Source organism: Paralichthys olivaceus, chromosome 7, assembly GCF_024713975.1.
Source record: "Paralichthys olivaceus isolate ysfri-2021 chromosome 7, ASM2471397v2, whole genome shotgun sequence".
Taxonomy (NCBI): Eukaryota; Metazoa; Chordata; class Actinopteri; order Pleuronectiformes; family Paralichthyidae; genus Paralichthys; species Paralichthys olivaceus.
In genome coordinates this window covers 27078006-27105028 of record NC_091099.1, presented here as the reverse complement: position 1 = coordinate 27105028, position 27023 = coordinate 27078006, and the positions used below count along the sequence as shown (strand labels likewise).

Below are 27023 nucleotides of genomic sequence, written 5' to 3'. Positions count from 1 at the left end.
TCATCTGACACTGGGCAGTCACAGTCTCATCTGAAGGGGAAAGAACCGTCTGAAAACACAGCACCTCTTAACAAAACTCTACCCTACCTAAACTCTATTCTACTCTACTGTCACACATATGCAAATGAAAAGTTACCACAGTTAAACTCCATGTGAAGCCACGCTGCGATTTGTCTCGCAACAGAATGTGAATGTTTATGCACCTCCTTGCTCTCACAGATTGGAAGTGAAGGGGAGGTGAGGGTTTTTTCCACTGTTACACACACGGAAATGTACTTTAATTATTCTGCACCTGCGAATGAATGAATCTCACTCGACGCCTTTAAAACTAGAATAAAAAAACCTGAAGCAGATTAAAACTATGTTTTTAACTTACCTGGTGTGTTACACATGTGTTTACCTTTATTTAAATTTAAATAAAGGGTAAATGAAATACATGTGCGTGACTGGGCCCTAAAAGCATCTAAAAATGATGAACTGTAAAAGTTCAATTCAATTCATGCCATTGACAAAGTCACATAAACCATTTTCAGACATGGAGGATGTCAGCAGAATTGGATCTGGAGTTTGCCTTTCACACATGAAAAATGCAAATTATTTAATTTTATTTATTAGGAATTATACATTTTTATGCCCTAGAGAAGTTTTTCATTTATGTGCTGTTCTGATAATCCTAATCCACACACAAAAAGACCAATTCATTTCATCTTCCAAACACCATTTTCATTTATCTGTTTTGCTCATCATTGTTCACCATTAACGCTGTGTTTATTGGGCTTTGGCTGAGGGGGTAGAGCGGTCATCCTCCAACCAGAAAGTCAGCGGTTCAATCCCCAGTCTTCCCCATCTGCATGCTGAAGAGTCCTTGGGCAAGCTGCTGAACCCCGAATAGCCCCTCATAAAAACAAAAAGTGTTGCTAATAGATGCACTGTATGAATGTGTGTGTGAATGTGAAACTGTACTGTAAAGCACTTGGAGTGGTCATCAAGACTAGAAAAGCTTATTATAAATGAAACCATTTATTCAGTTATTACATTTTAGTAAAAAAAATCCTGTTATGTTTTTTTAAGGTAGACACAAAATATCACTTTTTAACTAAGACTAAAGCAGTTTTCAGACATGACCTGTTGGTAAAATCCAGAGAACTGGCAGCGGACTTTACCTGCAGTTTGCCTTTTACACATGCTCAACGCAGCGGGAGATTCTCTACACAGACCCGTCCGTTCACAACAATATACATAAACCATCAACAGACCAAAATATAAATATAAGCGTTATTTTAATCTCAAATTATAGAAGAAGAATTTTCTCCACTCATATAAGGTCATATATTCCTCACATTATCACATCATTTCAACATTTCAGTCCTGCTTTATTTTTTTTTCTCAGGACATGTTATTCTGGTTTGGACAGGAAACGTTTCCATTACTATAAACTAACTGTACGGCCACAGCCTACAGCACAGGCCTCCATACAGTTTGTGGATATCTTTTATCATAAATAAAGTTGTGCGTGGGGGGGGTCAGATTTTCTCTGCACTGTGATTCTCCTTTCCTAACTCCTTACAGCTTCTCCTTCACATCTTTCCTTGACCTTGTGACATTTTCCATAGGGTTAAGGGAATAGTGGTTAGGAAAGGAGATTACTTGGACTTTGCGACTGCAGTCCTGGCCTGGTAGATGCTCTCTCTGACTTTTCCGCCTGTGTGAATCAGCTGACTGCCCCTGTGATCAGGTGACTGCTGATCATGTGGATGTATAGTGGGAAGGTTTCCTCATGTATTTGCCAGATCATACAGCGCTGCCTTGTGCTCTAGCCATCTGTTCCAGCATGCCCGCCTTTTCCATTTTGACATCATGGAATTTGTTAAGTATAATGTTATCCACATAAATTCTAGTAAGTGGTTTGGTGATATAATTTTAAATATAATAAAATAAGATCCTGTGGATTTTACTTTAATTAGTATCCTTTAAATAGTCAAAATCCAACTAAATAACAGGATCATGGAAAAGGGACATAGCATTCCGATACAGCCAGTGAGGCGTCACGTTATCTGTACATCCACAGTTGTATTACAGCAGAATTTTATCTGCATTGCTCTGCAGTCTTTACTTGCTCAATCTCAGTGTCCTCTTGTGTGCACAGAGCAACAACTAACCCATCATCAACCTGTGGAGCTCAAGAGACAGACACAAACATTGTGTGACAAGAAAGTAGCTGCTGAGTCTGAAGACGCACAGAATGAACATGGACATGTATGGAACACCACAAAGTAATCAGCTCATAGACATCAAAGGTTTGTTTTCTATTTCATATTATTAGCATATTTATTTGATATGAACATTTTAACTTACAAAATACAGGTCATTTACCAGAAGGTAATCATTTAACACAATAGTTTTTGTAATGAAAAATGTTGCTGTCACATATGAACATAATTTATATTAGGTAACTTTATGTAACATATGAAATCTATAGCTGACTAAAGAACTAATGCCACATTCATGACTTATGGGATTTAAGTTAGCAAGGAAAATCTTTCCATGTTTAAGAGTTGTGAATATTTGTATCATTTATGTCCTATTCAGATTATTTAGCTCAAAGATTTCAAAGCAAATTGTTTTCCACAGGTAATTAGGATGTTGATGTCGACTTCAAGTGACACTCACATTTACTGTTAATACAGTATAATACAAGGTTCTTCCTCCTATTAGATGAAATAATGTAACTCAAACTTGCATGCTATCATTCTAATGAGAACCTCTCCTAACTAAGGTCAGCATGCTAGCCTGAAAATGCCTGGCCCTCTTAAATCCATCTAGCCTGCTATAAGGCTAATGGTAGCGTCTCCTTTCATTTTAAGTAAAGCAAACATTCGAGGACAGTTTGGTAAATATTACCTCTGACTTTCCATTAAGACCAATGGCCATAACGTACACGCTAACCATCATTATGCAGAATGTCATGACATTACATTACATTTGATGTTGAACAACAAATTGCAAAATGCATGATTCAAATCTAACCACTAAGGACCCATACACTGTGATTTTGATCATTGTGACAAATAGTAGCAACAAAACACCAAATGTGAATCTTTCAAAAAATGAATCCCAGATGAGACACAGTTTAAACACACAAGGTCACCACAGATGAAGAGACATCCTCGTGTTCCATTTACACAGTGACAGCACAGTGAAAGAAAGAGACCCCCATTAATGTGAGAACATGAATAATTGAGTTAGTGAAAGCATTCCCAGGAGGACCAGAGAGAGAGGGAGAGAGAAATCAGCACTGGGAAAAACCCAGGGAACACCACTCCCAAAACACACCAAAACACACACACACACACACACACACACACACACACAAGCACTGAGCGCGACTACATGGAGCAAGATAATGCAAAGAAAAAAATGGCTACCATTATTACTACAGCATCACAGAAATTATAAGCAAGATATATAGATAGATGGATAGATGGATGGATAGATAGATAGATAGATAGATAGATAGATGGATACATTTTTATCACGTTTATTCTCTCAATTTCCATGATCTTCTCCTTAGAGATCCCTCTGTAGTCATGCAATTAGATTCCACTTCATCTACCCTTCCCTCCATCTCTCCTTTCCTCTTCTCCATCCCTGCATCCTGCTCTCCACCTTTCACCACGGATACATGTTGTGTCCATGCAGAAATGCAAATGCTGTTGGATTTCTGCATGATACAGATGCACGTTGACTCAAACTGTGCGTGTGTGGTCACTGTGTTCCTACCTGAGGCCTGGAGGAGGGGGGTTGTGTATGTGTGCGTCGTGGCCGCGGTCGGGAGGCGGTGTAGTGCCTTAGAGTCTGTCCCTGGGTGGGTAGAGGCTCCATGGGAGAAGCAGGGGATCCCGAGCTTCGGCCGCAGCGGGAGAAAGGAGGTTCTCGTGTGGGTGAGCCTCCGCGGCCGGCAGCCTCCTCCTCTGGTGCTGGAGTGGAGATGGAGTACAGGAGGGGGAGACTGGGAGGAGGAATGAGCGATGCTCCTCTCGCTCCTGATATTGCTGCTGCAGCATCCACCACCTCCCCCCGCCTCCCCCTCCTCCATCCCGGGGGGGAGGGGGCCGGGGAAGGGGAGGGCGAAAGGGAGGGGCTTGTGGCTGTGACTGACAGGGGGGGGAGGCCACGTCTTTCTTCTCCTCCTCTTTCCTCTCCAGCATCTCCTCCCCTCTCTCCCTCTGCTGCTCTGTTTCTGGTCTGCTGCTCCCAGTCTGCATCCAGGAGACCTGACAGAGAGGAGGCATGAGTAATGAGAGAGAGCGAGGCAGAGATCATGGGAGAGAGGGAGAGAAGGATGGATGGGTGGATGGATGCTTTACTGAATGTTTTTTGGTGGAATGGGCCATAGGACATGCAGAGCTGTAAAGGGAAGAGTTATAGAGAATGTATGGTGGATAGAGACGATAGTGTGTTCAAAAGGAGGAGAGACCATCATGATTGAAGGGGGAGGAGAGACTAAGCATGACAAGGGGGGGAGAATACAAGTGAGAAATATTTGTTTAAGCATATACACAGAGGGAGGGGACAGAGAGCAGATGGAAGCTGCAGGAACATGGACACACAAGACAACATAGTTTATGGTCAAATTCATTCGGGTTCAGTGTCTATAAAGCGCCTCTGAAAAGCAAATTGACGGATTTAATTTTTAAAATAAAATGATTTATTTTGTAAAAATAATATTGACCTAATTCTTTTTATGATGTCACACACAATTATAGTAATTTATTGTTTTCATGCATTATGTTGTGAGGAGCTTATGACTTTTAATGTTATTCTCCTGTCAAACAATATAGGAGTGAGGGTGGAGCAGAGCTCTCCCCCCATGTTTCCTCCTTCTCTCTCCCTCCTCCATCTTCTCCTCATCTCATCTCTCCCATGGTGGAAGTCACTGGTGTGAACGTAAACAGGCCATGCTCCAATTAGCCAAACAGTGTCTGCCACAGAATGGTTCAACATGGCACACATGGAGAATACAATGACACAAGATGAAGTAGTATAATATAGGGGGTTCAAATGTATAGCTGGCCTGGATTCCTGCAGCAACAGAACAGAATTAAACTGTTCTCAATGTAATCACATGGGATTTAATCCTGATTACTATTCCATAAGAAATTTTTTCTTTCTTAATAATGCCATGATTTCAATAATCATTCATAGCTCCATAGATTCATAGCTCCAATTAAATGTTTTTTAAAATTCTAAATAAAAGCTGAATGAAAAAATGTATGTGTAAACCTGCTGTTTTGAGACTAAATAATCTCATACATTTTACACAGTCAATATGTTCATACTCTGACTCCACGAAAAGAGCTTTGAGGATTGCAAACAAAACTACACTAAAATTTTACTTAAAGGTACAGTGTGTAGAATTTAGTGATATCTAGTGTTGAAATTGCATGTTGCAGCTGAACACCCCTCACTTCACCCTCTCCTTCCAAACATGAAAGAAAAACTCTGGTAGCTCTTAATTGTCATAAAAACTGAAAAAGCAGTTGAGTTTGTCCAATCTGGACTAATGTAAAAAACATGGCGGCCTCCGTAGAGAGGACCCCCTCGATGTAAATATAATGCATTTGAATATAAAGGGCCTTTTCTGCGTGGAGTGAAAGGAGCAAGCTCCAAATTTCAGCCCCTCATGCTAAAAATCGGCTTAATATGCAGTCCTCTTATAGAGGACATATCAGATATTAAACTGATAAGAACAGATACTACACTTGATCTTAGCCAAAAGGCCAAGAAGCAAATATAATATAATTGTATAACCCATATTCACAAATCACAATTTGTCTCACAGGGCTTTGACAAGCTGTGACATCCTCTGTTCTTAAACCTCAACAAGAGTAAGAGTTGTTTCTTCTTGGATTGCTTGAATGGAGGTTAGTTTTTATTTGCAGCATCTAATCTGCATCTAATCTTTGCTTTGATATGTATATTCGGGCAGATATCTGACTGCTTATATTAATCACAAAGCTTATTTTTATTTCTCTACTCCTTTTTGAACATCGATTTAAGTAACTTTTAAAAAAATGTTTTCAATAAAGAAAGACTTTTCTTTTACAGCCACAGTCTGTGGACATTCCTCAGATTCTAGCCCCTTTGCAGGTAAAACAAAATGAGTAGCACAATAATCAATATGTTACATCCAACACTGTGGTGTAAAGGTGTGGTAGAGGAAATAATAACAACTTTGTATTTTGGAATGACTCATTACTGCTGTTAAATCATGATAGAGGGATAATAAATTGTATTTGTGACCAGACAAAAATGTTCTTACTCTATATGTGTGTGTGTACAAAAAACTCAACAATACATGGGTGTACTTTTACCAAACTGAGTGGGAGTATTACTCCAAACAATCAATCATCAAATTTTATTTGTACAGCCCATATTCACAAATCACTATTTGTCTCAAAGGGCTTAAACAAGGTGTGACATCCTCTGTTCTTAACCCTCAACAAGAATAAGGGAAACTACCAAAAACCCTTTTAACAGGGAAAAAGAACGTAGAAACCTCAGAGAGAGTAACATGTGAGGGATCCCTCTCCCAGGACAGACAGAAATGCAGATGTCACGTGTAATGGAGAACATCAGACATCAGTATTTACAGCATTGGTTAGAATAAACTGTTTGTAACATATTGGAAAGTAAATTAATTGAGGAATTATTGTCAGTTTTGGTAGAGTATCTGAGGAGACATATTGTATATCAAGTAGTCTTGTTGTAATCAACAATTACAATTACTTGGGAAGATATCCTCAGATGATTAACTTTTGAAGGTGATTGATCAAAGTCTAAGGCTGATTTATACATTTTATTAAGATTAGAAGTAAGGTTGGTAAGTTATTTCTGATACTTTGTGTCTTATTTGTAGAAATCTTCTTCTCGTCCTGATAGCCATCAATAAATAACGTCATCAGAAAAAAAAAGCTTGTTTCTGTGGCCCTCAGAGGACTGCAATAAAAGTGGCCAATCATTTCATTTGGACCAAATGAGATGATTGGACAATAGTCAGAAGCTAGGGAGTGTGTAAGTTCGAGCAGTTGTCAGGCAGTGCATGTTCATGTGTTTTGAGGGCGTAGCTTTGACGAGAGGGCTGATGGGAGGGGGAGGTATGTATCTGTTGTAGATTTAAAGTATAGCCCATGTAGATTGCTGTCTCAAGCATTCCAGCATTACCAACCCTCACTTTAACCAATTATTCATCATCATGTGGTATAAATGACAACACGATGAAATGCCATTATACTAAAAGGATAGTTCACCCAAAAATGAAACTTCACTCATTGTGAACTCACCATTATGCCGATGAAGGGGTGGGTGATGTGTTTAAGTCCACAAAACACTTCTGGAGTCTCAGAAGTAAACTTTGTAGCAACCAAATCCAATACAATTGGAGTAACTGGTGACCAAGACTTCAGATATAATAAAACAGAAGAAAAAACACTTCACCCACCCCCTCCATTGGCATAGCGGTGAGTAGATAATGAGTGAAGTTTCTTTGTTGGGTGAACTTTCCCTTTACATACAAATATTAATATCACAATCAGACCTAAATACAGATATAAATATAAATATCACCATTTGACATACATACAAATATAAACATCATGCACAACATTTTTTTTGTTAATATAAATATATTGAATAAATTGTTATTCTCCATGTATCCTTTCATGTTATTATATTTCAACATTTCAGTCGTGTTTTATTTTCTATTTCCAATAATATCTATTTGTCGTCTCTTTCTATGAACTGAGCACAGCCAACAGCCCAGAGTTCCATACAGTCTGTGTGTATCTTCTGTTCTAAATAAAGTAAGTGTTTTTTTACTTATAACAATCATTAAATCTTCTAATTGATATCACATGCACAGGGTATGTATCACCTCTTTAAGACTTTTTATTATACAGATATGATGCCGCATAGAAATAGTTTTAGCAACCCCATCTAGCTTTGGCTGCACACATCCAACTGTATAGCCTAATGTAGTGCAGCATACAGAGAGTCAACGTAATCAGAGTGAGTGAATATACTTCAATCTGGGCCAATTCATATGTTTGTGTTAAGGGCAGAGGATGTCACACCTTGTTGAGCCCTATGAGACAATTTGTGAATATGGGCTATACAAATAAAATTAGATTGATTGATAAAAAATTGATCACATGGCTATTATCAGCAGTTCTGTAGTTCCCCTCAGATCTATAGTCTTTCACAGCATCTTCAGGGAAAAGCTATGACAAACCTGCTGTCCAGTATGTGCTCAGCACCACTCAGCTGTCAGACCATGTTCGAGAGCAGCTGGTTAACATAGTGGAGAGTTTAGCAGCTGGAGAGCCTGATCTTTTTTCTCAGGAGCTGGTGAGGTTCAACCAGAGGGAAGAGGAGAGCGGACACAAACATGACAAGAAATGGATGTATTTGGCAAGTAGAGCAATCGTCCACACATGCAGAGGAATTGACTTGAACCAAGGTGAGACTCAGATAGTGAGAGAGGCAGAGAGAGATATTTCAGAATCGCTGCATAACAGTGACTGGATCTTACTCTTTATTGAAGAGGCAGGCCTCAGGCTCTTGGAGTTGATGTTATTTCTCCAAAATGCTGGACTGTACTGTTGATGGACAGTGTAAAAGTAAGAACAAAAATGGAAAGTCTAACACATAATGAATGTGTGAACAGAATGGATAACGGGGGAAAGGTGTGGGGTCCCTTACATCATCAGTTGGAAAGTCACTTTCACTCAGAAGGAGCTCTGGGATGTTGTGTCGAAGGGCACTGCAGGAGTGTTCTTTTATTAGACAATCCTAAATAAAGACACACAACCAAAATTCAGTGCAACATATTGATTTCCACACAGTGTATGAATGACACTGATATCTGATAATGTTATCTAACTGTTAGGATTCTGGAATCTTGGAACAATTTTTTGGTTCACTTCCTGTTGGTAGGCTGGATTGTGTATATGTGTCTTCCCTTTCCTCGCTCTGCTCCACCCCCTGACAGTAGCTGTGTATCATCTTAGGGGTGGCGTCCTTCAGAGGCTGCATTTGATAACCAATTGCATCCCAGTAGGGTGCCTAGGATGTCCCATTTCAAATGTGGCAAATTGATGCATTCTCCGAACCCAGATAAACCAAAACGTGTGGATCCTTCCCACCACAACCTATCTAAGGATTCGTTGCTCTTCAGTGATAAACCATTTTCTAAAAATGGAAATGGCACCATCAAGCAACAAGCAGCCATTGCTTGAGTATCATGCTTCAACTCAAACAAACAGCTAACAGAACTAATGTTAACATTATTAACACTAAAACTGTCTTGTCATGTCCAAGTCAAGCTCTGTTGCTAGGCAACAGCATAAGGCCGGACAAGCTGCTAACACCGATCACAGAAAGCCTCTGTAGAGCAGGCCGTCTCTGTGGATCCTGACATAATAATAATAATGTGTAGTTATAGCAATCATAACACCTTCTGTTTCATTGGCACATTGGTACAATGCAGTATTTAAGATTGTTGTGTTTCTGGGGAGGTTTTGATGCAGCTTCCCTCCTGTATACCATCTTTGTGCTAAGTTAAGATAAACATTTCATGTTATTAAACATGTTGTCTCTCTGAAGCCACCGTGAATTCTTTCCTGTATGAAACCACACCACAGTCCTTCAATAAGCTCAACCAACCAACAACAGAATACTATACTGTAAGATCAAATATTCAAATACACACACACGCACGCACACACACACACACACACACACAAAGATTTACCATGTTGTCCTCTGCTACTGTCAGATCCTTTAGCACTTGTTCTATGATGCTTTCAGCCAAAGAGACACTCAATGTTTGTCTTAGTTCACTGGATGCGTGGGTGGAGAGAACAACAGAGCAGTAAGTCAAAGAGTAAAGACAAAAGTAACAATGAGTCAATCAATTATTTAAAGGTATAAGAACGTTAATATCATGTGCTGTTGTGTCTCAGTAGGGCATGTATTTAACAATAAATTATTTTATGAAAGACAAGATGAAAATGGCAGCACAATGTGATTGATTAAAGCAAAACAAAGCTAATATTGAAATGTTTTCACTTTAATTTGATCAGTTGTTGCTTAGTACATTTCCATTTTTCATACTAGGTTATAGAATAGAGCCATGTTGATTGCAACTCCTGTAATTAATGCTTCTTATGGGAAAGAAATAATGGCTGTTGTTAATAATACTTCTTGCTCATTCTTTGTAGATGAGGCAGACTAAATATTAGCATTAATATTATTAAAATACAGTGATCATAGAGTATTTATAGTATCTACAGTGATTGTAGAGTATCTTCAGTGATTGTAGAGTATCTTCAGTGATCATAGATTATTTATAGTATCTTCAGTGATCATAGATTATTTATAGTATCTACATTGATCATAGAGTATTTATAGCATCTACAGTGATTGTAGAGTATCTACAGTGATCATAGATTATTTATAGTATCTTCAGTGATCATAGAGTATTTATAGTATCTACAATTATCATAGAGTATCTACAGTATCTACAGTGATCAAAGAGTATCTTCAGTGATCATAGAGTATCTTCAGTGATCATAGAGTATTTATAGTATCTACAGTGATCATAGAGTATCTTCAGTGATCATAGAGTATTTATAGTATCTACAGTGATCATAGAGTATTTATAGTATCTACAGTGATCATAGAGTATCTTCAGTGATCATAGAGTATCTTCAGTGATCATAGAGTATTTATAATATCTACAGTGATTGTAGAGTATCTACAGTGATCATAGAGTATTTATAGTATCTACAGTGATCATAGAGTATTTTTAGTATCTACAGTGATCATAGAGTATTTATAGTATCTACAGTGATCATAGAGTATTTTTAGTATCTACAGTGATCATAGAGTATCTACAGTGATCATAGAGTATTTATAGTATCTAAAGTGATCATACAGTGTAAATGAGGTTCATCGAAAACAGAGTGCGGTGATGCTTTCTTGCCTCAGTTTGTCGATGATGATCTTCCCTGTTTTCTCCACCAGAGTGCTTCTCAGAAATGTGTGTGTCAGTGTGCTTCTTTTGGACCCACACTCTGATAGACACTCACAAACACTTGCCCGCTGGATTACACGCGGACACACTGCCCCAGTGCACCTCATCAGGTGTTGAGCCATTTCCTGGAGTACAGAGTGACTTTTGAGTGACTGAACATTCAAATTCCATCAAATGTATTTATATAGCACGGTATCACACATGTATCACACATATCACATGTACAAAGTGTTTTCTTGTTTCACTAATCTGAGTCACTGTCGGCAGCAGCAGGTGGTGCCTCAAGTGGCTTGGGGACATTTTCCTTTGCTTTGGGTTTTTCCTTTAGCGTACACATGCAGGTTTCACCGGCAGCATCTATTGCACTACTGTCCGTCCTGGGGGAGGGATACCTCATGTGTCTCTCTCTGAGGTTTCTACATTTTTTCCACCTCTGTTACTAAGGTTTCTAAGGCAGTTTTTCCTTAATCTCATTGAGGGTTAAGGGAAGAAGATGCCGCACCTTGCTAAGCCCTATGAGACAAATTGTAATTTGTGTATATGGGCTATACAAATAAAATTGGATTGATTAAGTAGATTTTAATATATTAAGACACAGGAACTGAACATCATAATAGCATGAACATTATAAGAGTAAATTATGGGGCTAAGGAATAAGTGATACATTGTCAGTTGATTTGAAACACTTGTTTTAATTTCCATTTCAAATGTCTAACTCTAATGATCAAATGGGCTGTGTTATATTCTGTTGTCTAACATTTGTCATTCAAACATTTATAACTATTACAAGCAATCACAAATTCACTCGTTTTTAGCTCTGAACCTGCAATGAGTGTGGTTTAAATACTTCAACTAATTGATATAAAGACACAGTTCATGTTGTACTTTCCTAAAGTACTAACAGTTATCAATCAATCAATCAAATTTTATTTATATAGCCCATATTCACAAATCACATTGTCTCATAGGGCTTTAACAAGGTGCAACATCCTCTGCCCTTAACCCTCAACAAGAGTAAGGAAAAACTATGAATCCATAATTGACAAAATTTGTCTCTGAAAAAGACCAATTTAAATATGCCACTATGTGTGTTTGTGTTTGACACAAAAACAATTTCAGAGGTACAGTTGTGTTACTATTTGCTCCTGTTGTCTTCCAGACAAATTATTAGAGTTTTAAGACCCTGGACAACAAGGAACTCACCTACATATTAAAGATACCCAAACCCTGCTCTGGAACCTGACAAAACGGATATGATATCAGTTGTTTAGCACTGAGAGGTATGTCATTCAGTTGGCCGATAGGCCTGTGTGATGATCTGCATAGTGGGTGTATTGTATTGAATTTAAATGTGTACCTGAATGCTTCGAGTGAACTCCTTGGTCAGTGCAGCGGCGGTGTTAGTGAGGATGCTGTTCACAAAGTCTCCATGAGAGGCACACGTCCTGCCTGCCTCATACAGAGAGGGAAGCACCTGCACAGACAAACAGTGGCATCATTTCCACTTTGTACATTTCCACAGTCTGATCTCATGTGACCCAGAAACAACAGCTCCACCATACATTTAGAAAGCTTGTTGTCAAAACCTTCTGAGCTGTTAATTCAAACCCTCAGTAATGTCTGTACTGTTTATATGCTGCATCATTGTCAAACTAGAATCACCTCACTCCACCAACCAGTGTAGTCTCTGTGTACATATTTCGACATACTTTTTTTTTTTCATATAAAGGTCACTCTAACCTTTACCTTTGACAACTGAAACACAGTTACATGTGATCATTGTGACCTTGGCCTTTGACCTCCAGGAACCAAAATCTAATCAGTTCACCTTTGATTTCAAGTGAATGTGAAGACATTACCTCAAGCTGATCTTAACATATCATGTTCAAGATAAACATAAACATACCATTTCCTTGACCTTTGGCTACCAAAATCAAGTGAGTTAATCTTTGAGTCCAAGTGAAAATTTGCTTTGCGAGGTCACCTTGATCTTTGACCTTTGACTGCCAAAATCAGTTCATCCACGAATACATATTAATATGTGGACCAAATTTGAGAAAAACATTTTCAAGGCATTCTTGAGGTATCGCATTCACGGGAATGGGGCAGACTGATGGATGAACAACCCAAAATTCACGGGTGAGGAGGCATAAAAACTCTTTCTCCTATGTGTTAGTAAAAGCAGGGGACACATCTCTCAATTCAATGCAGTTTAGTTCAACACCTCTGCAAACCACAACATTGCCTATAAAGCTATTCATGATATGTCACCTTCACACTTAAAGAACTCATAGTATCATACTGCGCTCCCAGAATTCAGACTTACTTGTTGTCCTTAAAGTATCTAAAAGTAGAGTAGGAGCCAGAGCTTTCAGCTATCAGGCTCCTCTCCTGTGGAATCATCTCCCAGTTTGAGTTCGGGAGGCAGACACCCTCTCTATGTTTATAGGCTGAAAACCTTCCTTTATAATAAAGATTTAGTCAGAGCAGGTTCAGGTCTGTCTTTGACCAGCTCTAAGTTATGCTGCTATAGGTCTAGACTGTCAGGGGACACATGACAAATGGAGCTTTTGAGGATTCGTAGAGGATTTCTGAGCCCATTAGAGCAGCCTGTACCTTCCACGACTCCCTGGCATTGCACAGCACCTCCTTGGCTGTCAGGATGTGAGCCTGGGCCTCCTGAATGCTGTAGGGGTTTAACCGTTGAAAACTCTCCTCCAGCTGCTGAAAAAGTACATTTTAATCAAAACCACCACCTTCTGTCAGACAGCTCATCTTTGATATGATACGACTCAGTTTAAATGATCACACATTTATTGTCAAATGAATTATATTAAATGAAAATGACCTGTTTACTCTCTACTTTTTGTTCTATATTTATTTAGCTTTACAGTACAGTTTATTGACACTTACCCATTTATACACATATTCACACAGTGCATTCATACAGTATGGGCAGGACTATTTCTATGAGGGGCAATTCAGTTCAGTATCTTGCCCAAGGACACTTCAGAATGCAGATGGGGGAGACTGAGCTTCATTCTCAGTGAAATGAATTGAACACATTTTCAATTCAATTTATGCAGGAAGTACTATTCTCTGAGTTTTTTTCTACTTTGACTAAGCAAAAGATATTGGTATTTAACACCCTAATCATTGACAATACCATGTTAGAATTAATCATCACTGTATTTCTGTTGTTAATTGACTTGCGCATATTTTCATTTTTTGTTATATTCTTCTTACCTTTTCAGATTGTTGAGATTCAAACACTCGCTGAAGTTCCACTCTGTCAAACTGTCTCTGAGTGTTTCTGTCCAAACACTGCTGAATCTGCTCACACACACACACACACACACACACACACACACATTGTACTTTAAATATCTGTTTTGTGAAGGTAATACATTCAACTGCATCCCTCACCACAGTGGATGGATATAATACCATCATATTAGCTGCTGTCAGTTAAACACACATAAATAGTAAATAAAAGCCAATTTGAACACATAACACGGTCGGTCACTGACCAGAACATAATGATGGTAGCCAAAGCCATAGCACACTGTTTTGACTGTATGTCATGTGTAGAATAATGCAAAAACTGCCTGAGATTGTCATTCTCACGTGATGTGAGAAATGACAAAAGCATTTACCTTTTAGAATACATTCATGCTCACACACACTGACCTTGTGCAGGGCCTCTCTTGTTCTGTCAGGGTCACTGCGGTAACTCTGTGTGATATCAGCCAGCGGCAGAGACACCTGCTGCAGAGTGAAGTTCCTGCTCAACATAAAACCCAACCATCACCACCATGCATACTATGTTGCATGTACTTCCCTTTAGACTTCACTCATGACAGCAACATGGCTCCTGGGATAACAACATTGGTCTATAGGTGTATCAGTTGGATGGTCCACCATTTTGATCCAGACAGAAAGAATTGCTGGATGGGTTGTCTTGAAATCCTTTGTATAGACATTCATGGTCCACAAAGGACGAATGCTACTGACTTTGATGATCACAATATTCCCTGAGGTGCCGAGAAGCCATTTTAGTTAAATGTCTCACAGCTACCAGATTTACACACATTCTTGTCCCTTCATGATGTGTATTTTATATTTATGGGTATTTGCTTTTATCTGCTTTCAGTTTTTAATCCTTTGTTAAGTATATTTGAGCACCTTTAAAAGTGCTGTAAAATGTGTTATTATTAGTAGTAATAATTATAACAATAATTATTACTACTAATCATAATCATTATGTTTTTTTTAGCAGCCATGACCAGGTCAAAGTTTCATATTGTCCAGTTGACATCTGCCAAACTAACAACGTTCCTAAAAGCCACAACAAGACTTTGTGTTTAAATGCCTTGAGATTATGTAGATGATATACAAATAAAATTGAATTGAACTAAGATGGTGCTGATGCTAGCTGCAGCTTCTTGCTTGGCTGAATTCTAGCTCAAAGTTTGGTTACAAAAAAATTATAATATTTTGTGTGTGTGTGTGTGTGTGTGTGTGTGTGTGTGTGTGTGAGACCTTTCCAAGGCATCTGCCACATCCTGTAAACCCCTGGCAGTGACATTGTTTCTGTCCCATGTCAGAGTCCTTGAAAGAGACAGACAGATATCTGGTAGAACTCCATCACAGTCTGGTTGAAGATGAGTGACATTTATCATTGGAGCCTGTGTGAACGTGCAGTGAGGGATAGCTGCTCCATGCAACATCAAATGACAATGTGAACACACCAAATACTCCTGCAGCCAATCAAACAATACATAAAATAATATAAATGATGAAATAATGACATCTAGTGGCAAACATTAGACCCACAGTTTCCAGTAACAGTAAGAGGGGATCAATAATGGTCGGGCTGTGGAACCGAACACGTTCTCGTGAAATGCTTTAAAAACATGAAGTGGAACGATTGGCATGATGATGTGTAACAGAAACAGGTTCAACCATGAGTGTGTGCGATGGAAAGTCGGTTAATGTGCCTCAAATTGATGTGTCCAAAATGTGGCTAGTGTTTGTGTGTTTGTGTGTGTGTACCTTAGTCTAGTGTTATTTATCAGGGCTTTAGCGAGCATTTTGGCTCCAGTGTCTCCAATGTTGTTTCCACTGATGTCCAGTTCGGCCAAAGCTGTGGGGCCTCCCAGAGCGCTCAGCAGGATGTGCATCCCTGTCTTCAGCTTAGAGTCACACACTGATAGAGACTGCAAGGGCTACACACACACACACACACACACACACACACACACACACACACACAAATGCATGACAAAACTGTAGTTTCTTTCCAACACTGTCAAAATATGTACATTTAGAACATTCCATTCAAAATAGGCTGTGATTCAAAATGTTTTGCTCAAGGTGATCATAATAAGTAGCAATGAGTGCTAATATTAGTGAGAGTTATACTGAGAGTAAATGAAACGAAAGGACGTGTCACTTACACACTCTTCATCCTGAATGAGCTGAGCTATTCGATGAAGAACATCAGTGAGAGCTCTGGTGGACACAGACAGCAGAACACAAGAAGAGTGATGCGGACATGAAAAAACAAAGCAATGGCAAAGAAGGATTGAAGAAACATTTCATCACAGTAAAGCCTTCGAAACATTATGTTGACCTATAATGTTAGACTGAGCAGTCCTTTTGAAGCGGACCCTGAATGAATTCATCATATTGTTACCACTTCGTAGCTGACAGCTGACAGCTGACAGTAAGTGGGCACTCTTCAGAGAGAAAAGTGCAAATGATCTTTAGATATTTTTCATGAATGTATTTTGCCCATTATGACCATTTTAAATCAATCTTTTTTTTCTCCCACAGGTGAAGAGCCATTTTTTCATTAGCTTTTCAGTTTGCAGAAGCTTCACTTGGGCCTTGTTAACATTCACCTGATGTCAGAGGGAGACACGCAGGTACAGTAAAATAATCATATACAATGGAGCATGGTGATGTACAGCATAGCATTGTACTATTTTCTCCACACCTGGACTTCATGGCAAAGTTTCCCCCCAGTGCGAGACGTTGAAGAGAGCGACAACGACCGAGAGACAGGACCAGAGTCACCATGTCATTTTCAAAACCTACAGCCCAACAGAACGAGAAGAGCGATAGAGGAATGAAGTTATTTGTCAACATTCAGTCGAAATTAGGAGTGGACGTAGGAAAGGTGCATTTGCAAAACAGATTTTTATTCCAGACAAGTGTCATGATTCACATTGCACATGTTTTATGTTTAAGAAATGTATTCCACCTCCTGGTCAAAATTACACATATGTCCATAATTCAGTGCAGTGTCTTCAATTCAATTAAATGTGAAAAAATGTGATTTTATGTTGTAAATATGGCAAATTAAAGAGACTACACGTTATAATGTCATTTCCACATGAAAGGAGATTTATTATGCTGGTTTTGGGGGTTCATCATTTTAATTTGGGACAGTACTTGAAAAGGTTTGCAGGCTCCAAAATTCAAAAAACACTGTAGTTTCTTTATTCTATTCATTGCTGCAGCAGGGGCGTGGCATGAGTCTCCAGTTAAACCCCCAGATAACATTGGGCCGATGGGAGGACCCATTGCTATGTGCTCTATAGGTCAAAATTCATTAAAGAAAAACATTTGAGGAAGGAGTAAAAGAGAAAGGGCATGAAGAAGAAAAACAAATCAAGTACTTTGTGGAATGACGCAGCAGATGCGACAGATACAGTTATGTTATTGCACAATTAAGTCAAACTAAAAGCACTCAAAAGAGAGATTTATTATAGCTGCTTGACGTTAGTGTGGTTTGATGCAGAGGCAATATTAGTATGACACATTAGCTTAGCCTCCCAGCATTGTGTGTGTGTGTGTGTGTGTGTAATTTTGCATACCATTGTCAGAGATATTCAGACTTTTGATAGCTGTAGCTTCAGAGATGTGCTCTTGTATCACCTGGGCCCCTTCAGAACATAGCTACACACACACACACACACACACACACACACACACACACACAGTCATAAATAATTCCTTTACTGTGACTTCTGGTACCTTGAAATTGGTTTCAAGTCAATGAGCCTATTCATGCATCAGCAAGTTGAAAGTAAGATTACATTGCTCATTGTGTACAGGTGTATATGTTTATATGCTGCACATGATACATTCATTTCTTATCAAGTACAAAATGAGAAATGTTTTGCAAAATGTACATAGATTTTGTGTGTGTGTGTGTGTGTGTTGTTTGTGTTTACCTCACAGCTGCTAAGGTCCAACTCCAGACCAGAGAGATGGGTGTTGGTTGCCAGGCCCTGTAGTAATAACCTTATAGATAATAATTAATATAAATTATATATATATATATACATAGTACTTTATTTAGTTTTATCACATCTCCCTTACTGTGTTGTGTATGAGAACACTAGTACTAGTCAATTGTCAGCTTAAGGGGAATTATGTTTGTCAGCCAGTCACTATTCATTAACATGACTTAAAGTGTTTGCTACCTCTAACTGTTTGTCTGCCTTTACTAAGCACAGGTGACCAAAAGTAGTTGCACTAGCTGTAAGCTCCATTTGTGGCTCAGCAGCAATCATGCAAACTTAAAGATAGCATTTCCCTTTGTTTAAGGGTGGTTTATAGTTCTTATCGTGTGGTCCTTGTAAAAAATGTTGTTAATAATTTGGGGAAATCAAAGGAAATTTAATGAAAACAAGAATAAATAGTGAGCCGGTTTTAATTTACATTTTGTATGCATATCTTTTTCTTGTTTTCCTATTTATTGTGGTGTATTAATAAAAAACTTGACAGAAAAGATTAGTATTGACTGTAATGGACATGAACACACCTGAGAGCTTGTGGAGGTAGTTTGGTCACAGAAAGGTTCACATATTTCAGCTCACAGCTCTGACTGAAGAACTCTTCAATGCTCCTGGTTACCTCTCGCACCTTTCTACACACACACACACACACACACACAAATGAATGCTTACACAATTTTAACACAATTTTTATGACCCACATGCCACACCATGAGCACACCATGAAATTGTACATGAGTGATTACAAAAAGAAATCCACTAAATAAAGTTTCAAGTGTGTAGTATTGTCTGTGTGTCGGGTCAGCATTATTATGCTTTACACAACGATTTAGCCGAGTGCAAAAAGCAAACATTGTGTGGATGGTAACTGCACTGCACAGAAATGGAGTGTCCGACGACAGAAGTGACCAGAGCAGTGGGTGTGGTTAAAAGTGTGCAAAATAATAAATAATACTTTTTCAACAACAGTAAATTAGGCCACTTAAGAGGTAATACAGGAGATGAATGAATGACGCAGAGAGGATGTCAGGTTCATAGTTGCGTGAAGAGAGCACTGACAGAACAGAAGTGGAACAATGGAGCTGACCTGTGGCTGAAAGGATTCCTGGCAAGGTTCAGGTGCACCAGTTTTTCACAACAGCCAGAGGAGAGCGACACAAATAACTGAAAGAGGAAGTAAGGACAAGTGTTACATACAGACTGACCAGCACACCTGTTCAATACACAATGAACACAACAATCTGGGCCCCATACGTACACAGCCCCAGCGGGTCTCATCCCCTTTTAATATGTCTACTACCACACTTCAACAAGAAACTGAATCTACCAGTGAATCCATTCATCTGTAATGATTATTAGTGTCAAAGTGTTAATTGTGTGCTAGCCCACATTTCAGTTGAATAAGCATTATACATCTTTAAACACAGGACTGTAGCCTATATTATGTTCCAAATTCTGTTGTGTTAACCATCTGTGCATGCTGATCTGATAACGAGTTTATTCTGTGACACTGTCACAGCCTAGATGTCACTGTGCTCCATGGCTGCACTGCTCCTGAAACCACTCTTTCATATGTGTATCTTTACATAAATTCATTTCAGTCTCTCACTCACCGTATCCAGGGGACAGCTGGTATCACTGAGGTCCAGGTGACACAGAGAATTAGGGCCGGACAAGAACCTGAAGAGAAACTATAAGACACACACACGCGCACACACACACACACACACACACACACACACACACACACACACACACACACACAGAGTTGTATATCATGAGAGGAATAAGGAGAAAAGCTTAAGCCTGGCATGAAACACACACACACAATGTGAGAGAGCAGAGCGTACCATGGCCTCCTCAGTATCCAGGCCGCTGGGGTTAGCAGACAGATCGAGGTGGGTCAGAGAGGTGGAGAACAGCTGACTGGAGCATAAGAGCTGACTCAGACAGCCCACACCTGGGAACAGATGCACCACGGACCAACAGTGATGTTGTTGTTGGTGGAGGAAAAACTGGACGTACAGTAAAAGGGATTTTGTGAAATAACTGCATTTGGTTTGTAATGACATTGATTGACAGACTACAGATCCTGAACATCACATGCTCTTCTGGAGGAGCAGGATGGAGAGCTGCAGGGCTGAGAGGTCTGAGGAGGAGGTTGAGGTTCAGTCTCCTGCTCTGTGTACAGCATGTCCACCACCTCCATCTTCATCCTGCTCTTCCTCCTGATTTATACAGCTACAATAAAAACTGACCAATGTGGGTAAGTAATATATATAGTGTGTGTGTGTGTGTGTGTGTGTGTGTGTGTGAGTGTGTGCGTGTGTGTGTGTGTGTGTGTATACCTCTTGCAGTCATTGATACTCTGGACAGAGAAAGGTGCCTGAGTCCTTTAGGTAGATTCCCCAGCTCCTGACTGAGAGCTATTACACCTGGGAACAGAGACACAACACTCACACACAGAAAATACGTCTGAAACCAAGAGTGTGGGCTGATTTAAACAAACAAGTAACTTATTATTATGTGAATGTTGTTTATTTATTAGTATGATGTAAGAACACTTACATCAGACAAAGGGAGAGAACACTTTTTATACAGATTTCACATTGACATGATCAACAACAGTATCTTTTGAGAAGAAACTTCGAAGCATCAAGACTAAATGTCAAAGAAACGCTATAAATACACAGACTCCTATAAAAAATCCTCATTATGGTTCAGAGAATAGAAAATAAAAATCAGCTCAAAACAAAAAAGAGCCTTGATATAAATGTACTTAAGGTTGTAGCAGACATTTTGTATTTATACAATTAGCAAAACAGATTTAACATAATATGGATTAACCACTAAAATTAGTGCATTTTACTTATTGAAGTTGATGTGGCAGATTTTAATTGTACAGCAGCAATGAAGTAATAAATGGTGCATCTGCACACATTACATGAAGTCTTTTCTGTGAATTGAGTGAACTGACCCCAAGCTGCATGATCGAAGCTCAAGAAGAAGAGTAAAAACAGTACAGCAGCCCATTTCACTGGCTGATAAAGCTTCACTGACTGACTGACTCACACATACACGCTGCTTCAGCACTTGATGGTGTCCGTGTCTGATGCTTGGTGCTGGAGCAATCATCGAAACATCAAACTATTGCAGTTTCTTGCTCGAGACAGACAACACAGTCCCACTGAGGTAAGCTTAGTTCACCAGCTGCCTCGTCTCTTCACGCTTGGTTTCTCCAGTTTGTGTCCTGGTTAGTAGATAACATCAGATTATAGAGAACAGGGTGATTCCACACCACAGTGCTCATTCTCTCCTCCATCCTGACATCTGGGGTCAGGCAGATGCTGCATGTGCTGCTGTTAACTTTTAACTTTACTCAAGTTCTTACTGTACTTGCAACCCAAGCAAAACCAAGCAACAGAAGCACATGATGTCACCACATTCCAAGTGAAAGAGCAAAGTAAATTGAGGCCTCCGACAGAGAGTGCTCCGTGAGGAAGAATTTCACAGTTAAACTGGCAACTTGGATCAATTTGGAAGATCGCTTAGAGTTACTGCTCTATTCTGATACTATGCTTATACCAAATGTGATATATAAAGAGCCCACCTTTGTCTTTGATTGGATTGCCCGAGAGGTTGATGGAATGCAGGCTAGAGCAGGCCTCCTCATGCAGGGCGGCGGCCATCTTGACTGCAAAGTCACTGTGGCAGAATAAAAAAGTTATTTCTCACTTTCAATCAATGCCTAAAAGTAGATTTTAAATAAGTATGTTTGGACTCCAAATCCACTGCCGCCGTGGAGGCAGTGGATCATGATGATGGATTATTATGGTGGATCCTGATCGTGGACTATGATTACAACAAGACTGCTTGATAAACAATATGTCTCCACAGATACTCTACCATTACTGACAATAATTCCTCAATTCATTTACCATCATGCTACAAACTATTTACTCTAACCAATGCTGTAATTACTCTACTATTTCTCTGATGTTCTCCATCACGTGGCATCTATTACACTTCTGTCTGTCCTGGGAGAGGGATCCCTCACATGTGGCTTTCTCTGAGGTCTCTAGGTTTTTTTTCCCTGTAGAAAGGGTTTTTATTTGGTACTTTTTCCTTACTCCTGTTGAGGGCTAAGGGCAGAGGATGTCACACCTTGTTGATCTTTCAGTGTGCACGGTCATATCATCAGTTGACGGACAAGATCAGATTATTACCCAGAAAAATCTGCAAAATCTGAGGGAATTACTGTAAATGTTACAAAAGTACATATGTACGTAAGTTAGAGATGGCTGGGTGACTGCATCCTAAAAGGAACAACATGTCCAAACTTAACTTTGTATTGTAAATCCTCAACCTTTATCAAGAATGGACTTTAAGGGAGTTACAGAATGCAGGTGATTGACATAGATTTGCAGTAGTCCTGAGAGCTCTCCATCAAAGTGTCATTTCATCCCCATTATTAGTAAACTAGCCAATCCGAACCTGTGCAAAGCCCTTCAACATTTACAGAACTGTAGAATCATCTACACAACTTTGAATAATATCTTTCTGAGGAGAATCTACTTCAAACAGATTCAAACATCCAGTACAACCAGTCAGCAACTGTGATTCTCTATGCAGTGTTTGTTTACATTGTCGTCAGACACATACTCACAATTTGAGTCCACTGGCCTCCAGTGAGAGCTCCTCCACACTGGGAGACCTGGAGAGCAGGAAAATCAGCTGCTGCTGGACATCTACTGACTGAAAGTGCAAAGACAGAGAGAAAGACAAAGGCTAAAACACATGTCCAGTCAATGTGATTTTCCACATCCTTTTTCCATCATCAGTGCTGAGAAATGTGGCGATGCATCTCTCATCTGTTAGCAGTGACTCCATCATTCATGTTGATTCAGGAGGCAGAAAAATCGAGAGCATGCAGTGTGTTTATTGGTTGTTGGTCATGTGACCACACACAGATATCTGATTAGTAAATGTGAAACAATTTTAACCTCCGCCCTCCTTATTGGGTTGCATGAATTAAGCATGGACTTTACATGCTTTGCACACAATCCTTTAAAGGTACAGTGTGTAGAATTTAGTGAAATCTAGTGTTGAAGTTACATATTGCAGCTGAATACACCTCACCTCACCCTCTCCTTCCAAACATGAAAAAGAAACTGTGGTAGCAGCTTCAGTTGTCATAAAAACTTAAAAGGTGTTTAGTTTGTCCAGTACGGACAACTGTAAAAAACATGGCTGCCTCCGTAGAGAGGGTCCCCTCCATGTAAATATAAAGTATTTAAATATAAAGGGCCTTTTCTAGGGAAGAGAAAACTACAATTTATACAATTAAGATGCAACAAACTCGTGAAAACATCATGCGAATTATTCTACATTAAATTTTGGCCAATAGTTTCCTTTCACCTAAATCTTACACACTGGACCTTTAAAAAAAAAAGCCTGGATTAAAAAATGCTCATCTTTTCACAGATATTTAGAAACAGAAGAGAGTTTACCATTTTGAGCTCTTTGCAGTAGATCTTGGTAAACCAGTGGTTGAAGGACAGAGATGCTACTGCTAACGCCAAATCTCTGAGAGCAGAGGAAAGGAGAAACCAGAGGGATTGAAACAGAGTATGTGACTGAGGATGGATACGATCGGATGAGACAGTTAGATCTCACCTGCTGTCTAAGTGGCTGAAGTCTTGCAGGTTGAACTCTCTACAGTTGTGGGTGTAGTAGATGTTGTCAACATCCTGCCAAAGCAGGTAGCCATTATACACAGGGACTAACATTCAGTTCATGTCAAGTGGCTATGAAAGGTCACTGAATGGTTTTATTAAACAAAGAGCACATTTCAGTAGCATGTGAAGCATTTTTACTTTTATGATAATTAGTAGCATGAATACAGCAGTGACATACCCACTGAATCTCCTCTCTAAATGGCATCTCATTGAAATCACATAAAGCAGCATAGGTATCAGAGAATCCTCCTGAGGAACACACATTGAAACACACACTCATCATCATCGTCAGTGTGAAGAGACACTTTCACTTTAGATTCAAACAGTTATTCATCTTAACTGTAAGGACCTGTTCAGATCCACGATGTACAATCTATAAGTGCATCAGACTGTTTGAAAAAAAAGACGTTGTGGTTCAAAAAGCATTTGCAGCTCAATGTATGGATTGAATATTTTAGTTGCCCAAAGTTGACTTTTTGAGAAAGGGACAGTTCTACAAGATGCACAGGTTAAAGTTAACACATGGCTCAATATCACATGTGAGCTCAGACACTGTTAAATGAAAGGTTCATACCACAGCAGCCAGGCTGACTGTTCATCTGCTCCTCTATCACAGCAGTCAGTGTGATGAGTCTCTGCTGGAGATCTGCAGGAACCGTCTTTAATAACTTTCTGAGGAGCAAAGGGAAGGAAGCACACTGTGTGTATCACTGACTGTATAACAGCAATACTGGCAGCTCTGTTAGGATGTGCTACAGATAGTGCTTTGAGTTAAACGCTTACATCATTGCTAACTAGCCCTGTGCACTAAAATGCAATGACATACGTTTTTCAGGTCTCAGTGATAAACTGGACAAACTGAAACTTCGACCTGATGATTATCTGTCTGATGGAAAATCAGTCAATATACATCTCACCCTGAGGGGAGCTGAAATGTTTGTGCATGGAAATCCAACCAGTGTCAAGCAGTGTGGCTAACTTGTGGACTGTGGAATTGTTCGATAAGTTTTGTCAGTGTGAGCGTTTGTGTGCTGAGGACATTGTCTTCATGTTTTGAGATGCAGACAGCTGGACGGTTGAACCACAATACATGAGAAATTAATCCAAATGCTTTCACATAAGTGACTGGACTCCTTGAATGTGAATCTTACATTCACCAGATCTTTCACATTTGCGGGAGATTTTGAGATGTGTTAAACAGAGCCCTCCATCATCAAAAGAGGGAATATCTAAAGAACTCTGCAATGAAATAAGGAGCACTAAGGCTCTTATGGAGAAAACTTACTAACACCTTGCACATATGCAGTCACTCTCTGTATTCAGGTTGGAGATTATGTACTCATATTGTGCAATCAGGTTGTAGAGTGAGACCCACCCTGGAGATGAATTAGGGAAGACCCTCTTCAGTGAAGCGGTCATGTGAGCGACCATGGTCTCAAGATCTTCAACCTGCAATACGCTGAAAGACAAAGTCTGCCTGTCTGTCTCCAACACAATCTGCAACACACACAGAGAGTCTTACATGCATGATGCTTAGTGTCTATGAAAACACACATTTATTTCGAGCTTCACTTGTACCTCTGTGACACTGTGAATGTTGATGGAGCGAATCTCTATGTAGCTGAAAGTGCTCTCCACCTACAAAGACACACACACACACACACATACATGGACCCTCATTGATATACATGTCTTGGCACTCTTCCTCTAACCTAAACCTAATTCTAAGCTTTACCTTGAAATTATATTTGCATAGCTGTAAAAACAAACGCTCTCAAAAGTCTATAAATTGAAATTATTTCCACCAAACTGAGTTTTCCCAATCTCTGCCTCATCATTCCACACCCAGTGCCCCATAATGAAGAGACAAGTTGAATAGACTGAATAATTGTGGGGTGTGGATTGATGAGGAAAAATAATTTAGCACAAGCTTAACTTTAACTGCCCTCTTTGCCTTAACCTCCCTGCAATTAAAGTCTTTCCAGTCTTGGTAGTTTGCTTCCTAACAGTTAACTTTCCTCATAACCGATGCTTTGACGGGTGAGTTGTGATTTACCCTGACAGGCTGCTTGTTCATGACCAGGTAACCTCTCCACAGACTCAGCACCTACAACATAGACAGGTTTGGAGAGAAAGAGACACAGCAGCAGTTATGGGATGGACGGACCTCTAGGTCCCCCAACATTTGATACCAGGATTATTATTTAATTTGCAGTGATGTCAGGTTTTAAGATGAGATTTGACACAGGGCTTCAAGTTAAACAAAAGACCATAAACCACATTCACAGTTAAGACATACACAGTGAGCCACAACTGTGATTAAACAGGACCAGACCATAATACATAACTGTGCACACCTTACATCCTGAACCTGAAAAAGCAGACCGGGAGAGCAGTGCAGGTTAACTAGGATACTACCTGTGGTGCTGGATTGATCCAAACCATGATTCAACCTGTCATGATGACACCGATACCTGGCCTCTATCCCCAGGAAAAAAGGATAAATGTGACCTTCATTATCGGTGACTCACCACAAACCAGCCGGACGATCTCCCACATGTCTGAGTGGAGTCGTTCAGAACAACAGGCGTCACCAGACAGACTCTGTGGGGCTTCAGCAGCTCTGAGATCTCATCTGTTTAGAAGGAGCACAGACAGGAGCACTGTCACCTGAACTCTGTCTGCAGTGACGAGTACTGCTGAACCTTCATCATCCTCATGTGAGCGTTCATTCAGTAATGAATGATGTATTGTGTTACTGGTATAGGCCAGCTGGGTCAGGGAGGGGTCCCTCACAGTCTTGTAATATGGAAACCAGAGTGTTTTGACAAAATGGCAGCTCTGCTAATGGGTATGACGCATGCATGAGCAAAATTACAT

General features: G+C 39.6%; 1 protein-coding gene and 1 non-coding gene across 4 annotated transcripts in view; both read right to left on the bottom strand.

Annotated features, from left to right (window-relative positions):
• The window catches only part of LOC109641171 (capping protein, Arp2/3 and myosin-I linker protein 3-like), a 47462-nt gene that overhangs the window by 19566 nt on the left and 873 nt on the right, over positions 1 to 27023 (bottom strand). For 2 of the 3 annotated variants that reach the window (XM_069528167.1, XM_069528169.1), the window contains exons 2-31: positions 26675 to 26778; positions 26200 to 26250; positions 25722 to 25781; positions 25519 to 25640; positions 24718 to 24815; positions 24322 to 24392; positions 24082 to 24155; positions 23916 to 23991; positions 23072 to 23160; positions 22016 to 22110; positions 20754 to 20840; positions 20256 to 20365; positions 20019 to 20096; positions 19493 to 19569; positions 18933 to 19037; positions 18340 to 18409; positions 17980 to 18061; positions 17097 to 17193; positions 16555 to 16609; positions 16151 to 16323; positions 15638 to 15706; positions 14786 to 14879; positions 14342 to 14428; positions 13712 to 13819; positions 12453 to 12569; positions 11045 to 11220; positions 9812 to 9899; positions 8761 to 8850; positions 8591 to 8657; positions 3781 to 4274 (exon numbers count right to left, since the gene is read on the bottom strand). In XM_069528167.1, the coding sequence (XP_069384268.1) occupies positions 3781 to 4274; positions 8591 to 8657; positions 8761 to 8850; positions 9812 to 9899; positions 11045 to 11220; positions 12453 to 12569; positions 13712 to 13819; positions 14342 to 14428; positions 14786 to 14879; positions 15638 to 15706; positions 16151 to 16323; positions 16555 to 16609; positions 17097 to 17193; positions 17980 to 18061; positions 18340 to 18409; positions 18933 to 19037; positions 19493 to 19569; positions 20019 to 20096; positions 20256 to 20365; positions 20754 to 20840; positions 22016 to 22110; positions 23072 to 23160; positions 23916 to 23991; positions 24082 to 24155; positions 24322 to 24392; positions 24718 to 24815; positions 25519 to 25640; positions 25722 to 25781; positions 26200 to 26250; positions 26675 to 26778 (3164 nt within the window). The remainder of the gene's footprint in view (positions 1 to 3780; positions 4275 to 8590; positions 8658 to 8760; positions 8851 to 9811; positions 9900 to 11044; positions 11221 to 12452; positions 12570 to 13711; positions 13820 to 14341; positions 14429 to 14785; positions 14880 to 15637; positions 15707 to 16150; positions 16324 to 16554; positions 16610 to 17096; positions 17194 to 17979; positions 18062 to 18339; positions 18410 to 18932; positions 19038 to 19492; positions 19570 to 20018; positions 20097 to 20255; positions 20366 to 20753; positions 20841 to 22015; positions 22111 to 23071; positions 23161 to 23915; positions 23992 to 24081; positions 24156 to 24321; positions 24393 to 24717; positions 24816 to 25518; positions 25641 to 25721; positions 25782 to 26199; positions 26251 to 26674; positions 26779 to 27023) is intronic. The other variant, XM_069528168.1, reaches the window with a different exon arrangement.
• On the bottom strand, positions 5611 to 5792 carry LOC138410922 (U2 spliceosomal RNA). The gene has a single exon (XR_011243565.1). It is a non-coding gene; the product is annotated as a U2 spliceosomal RNA (small nuclear RNA).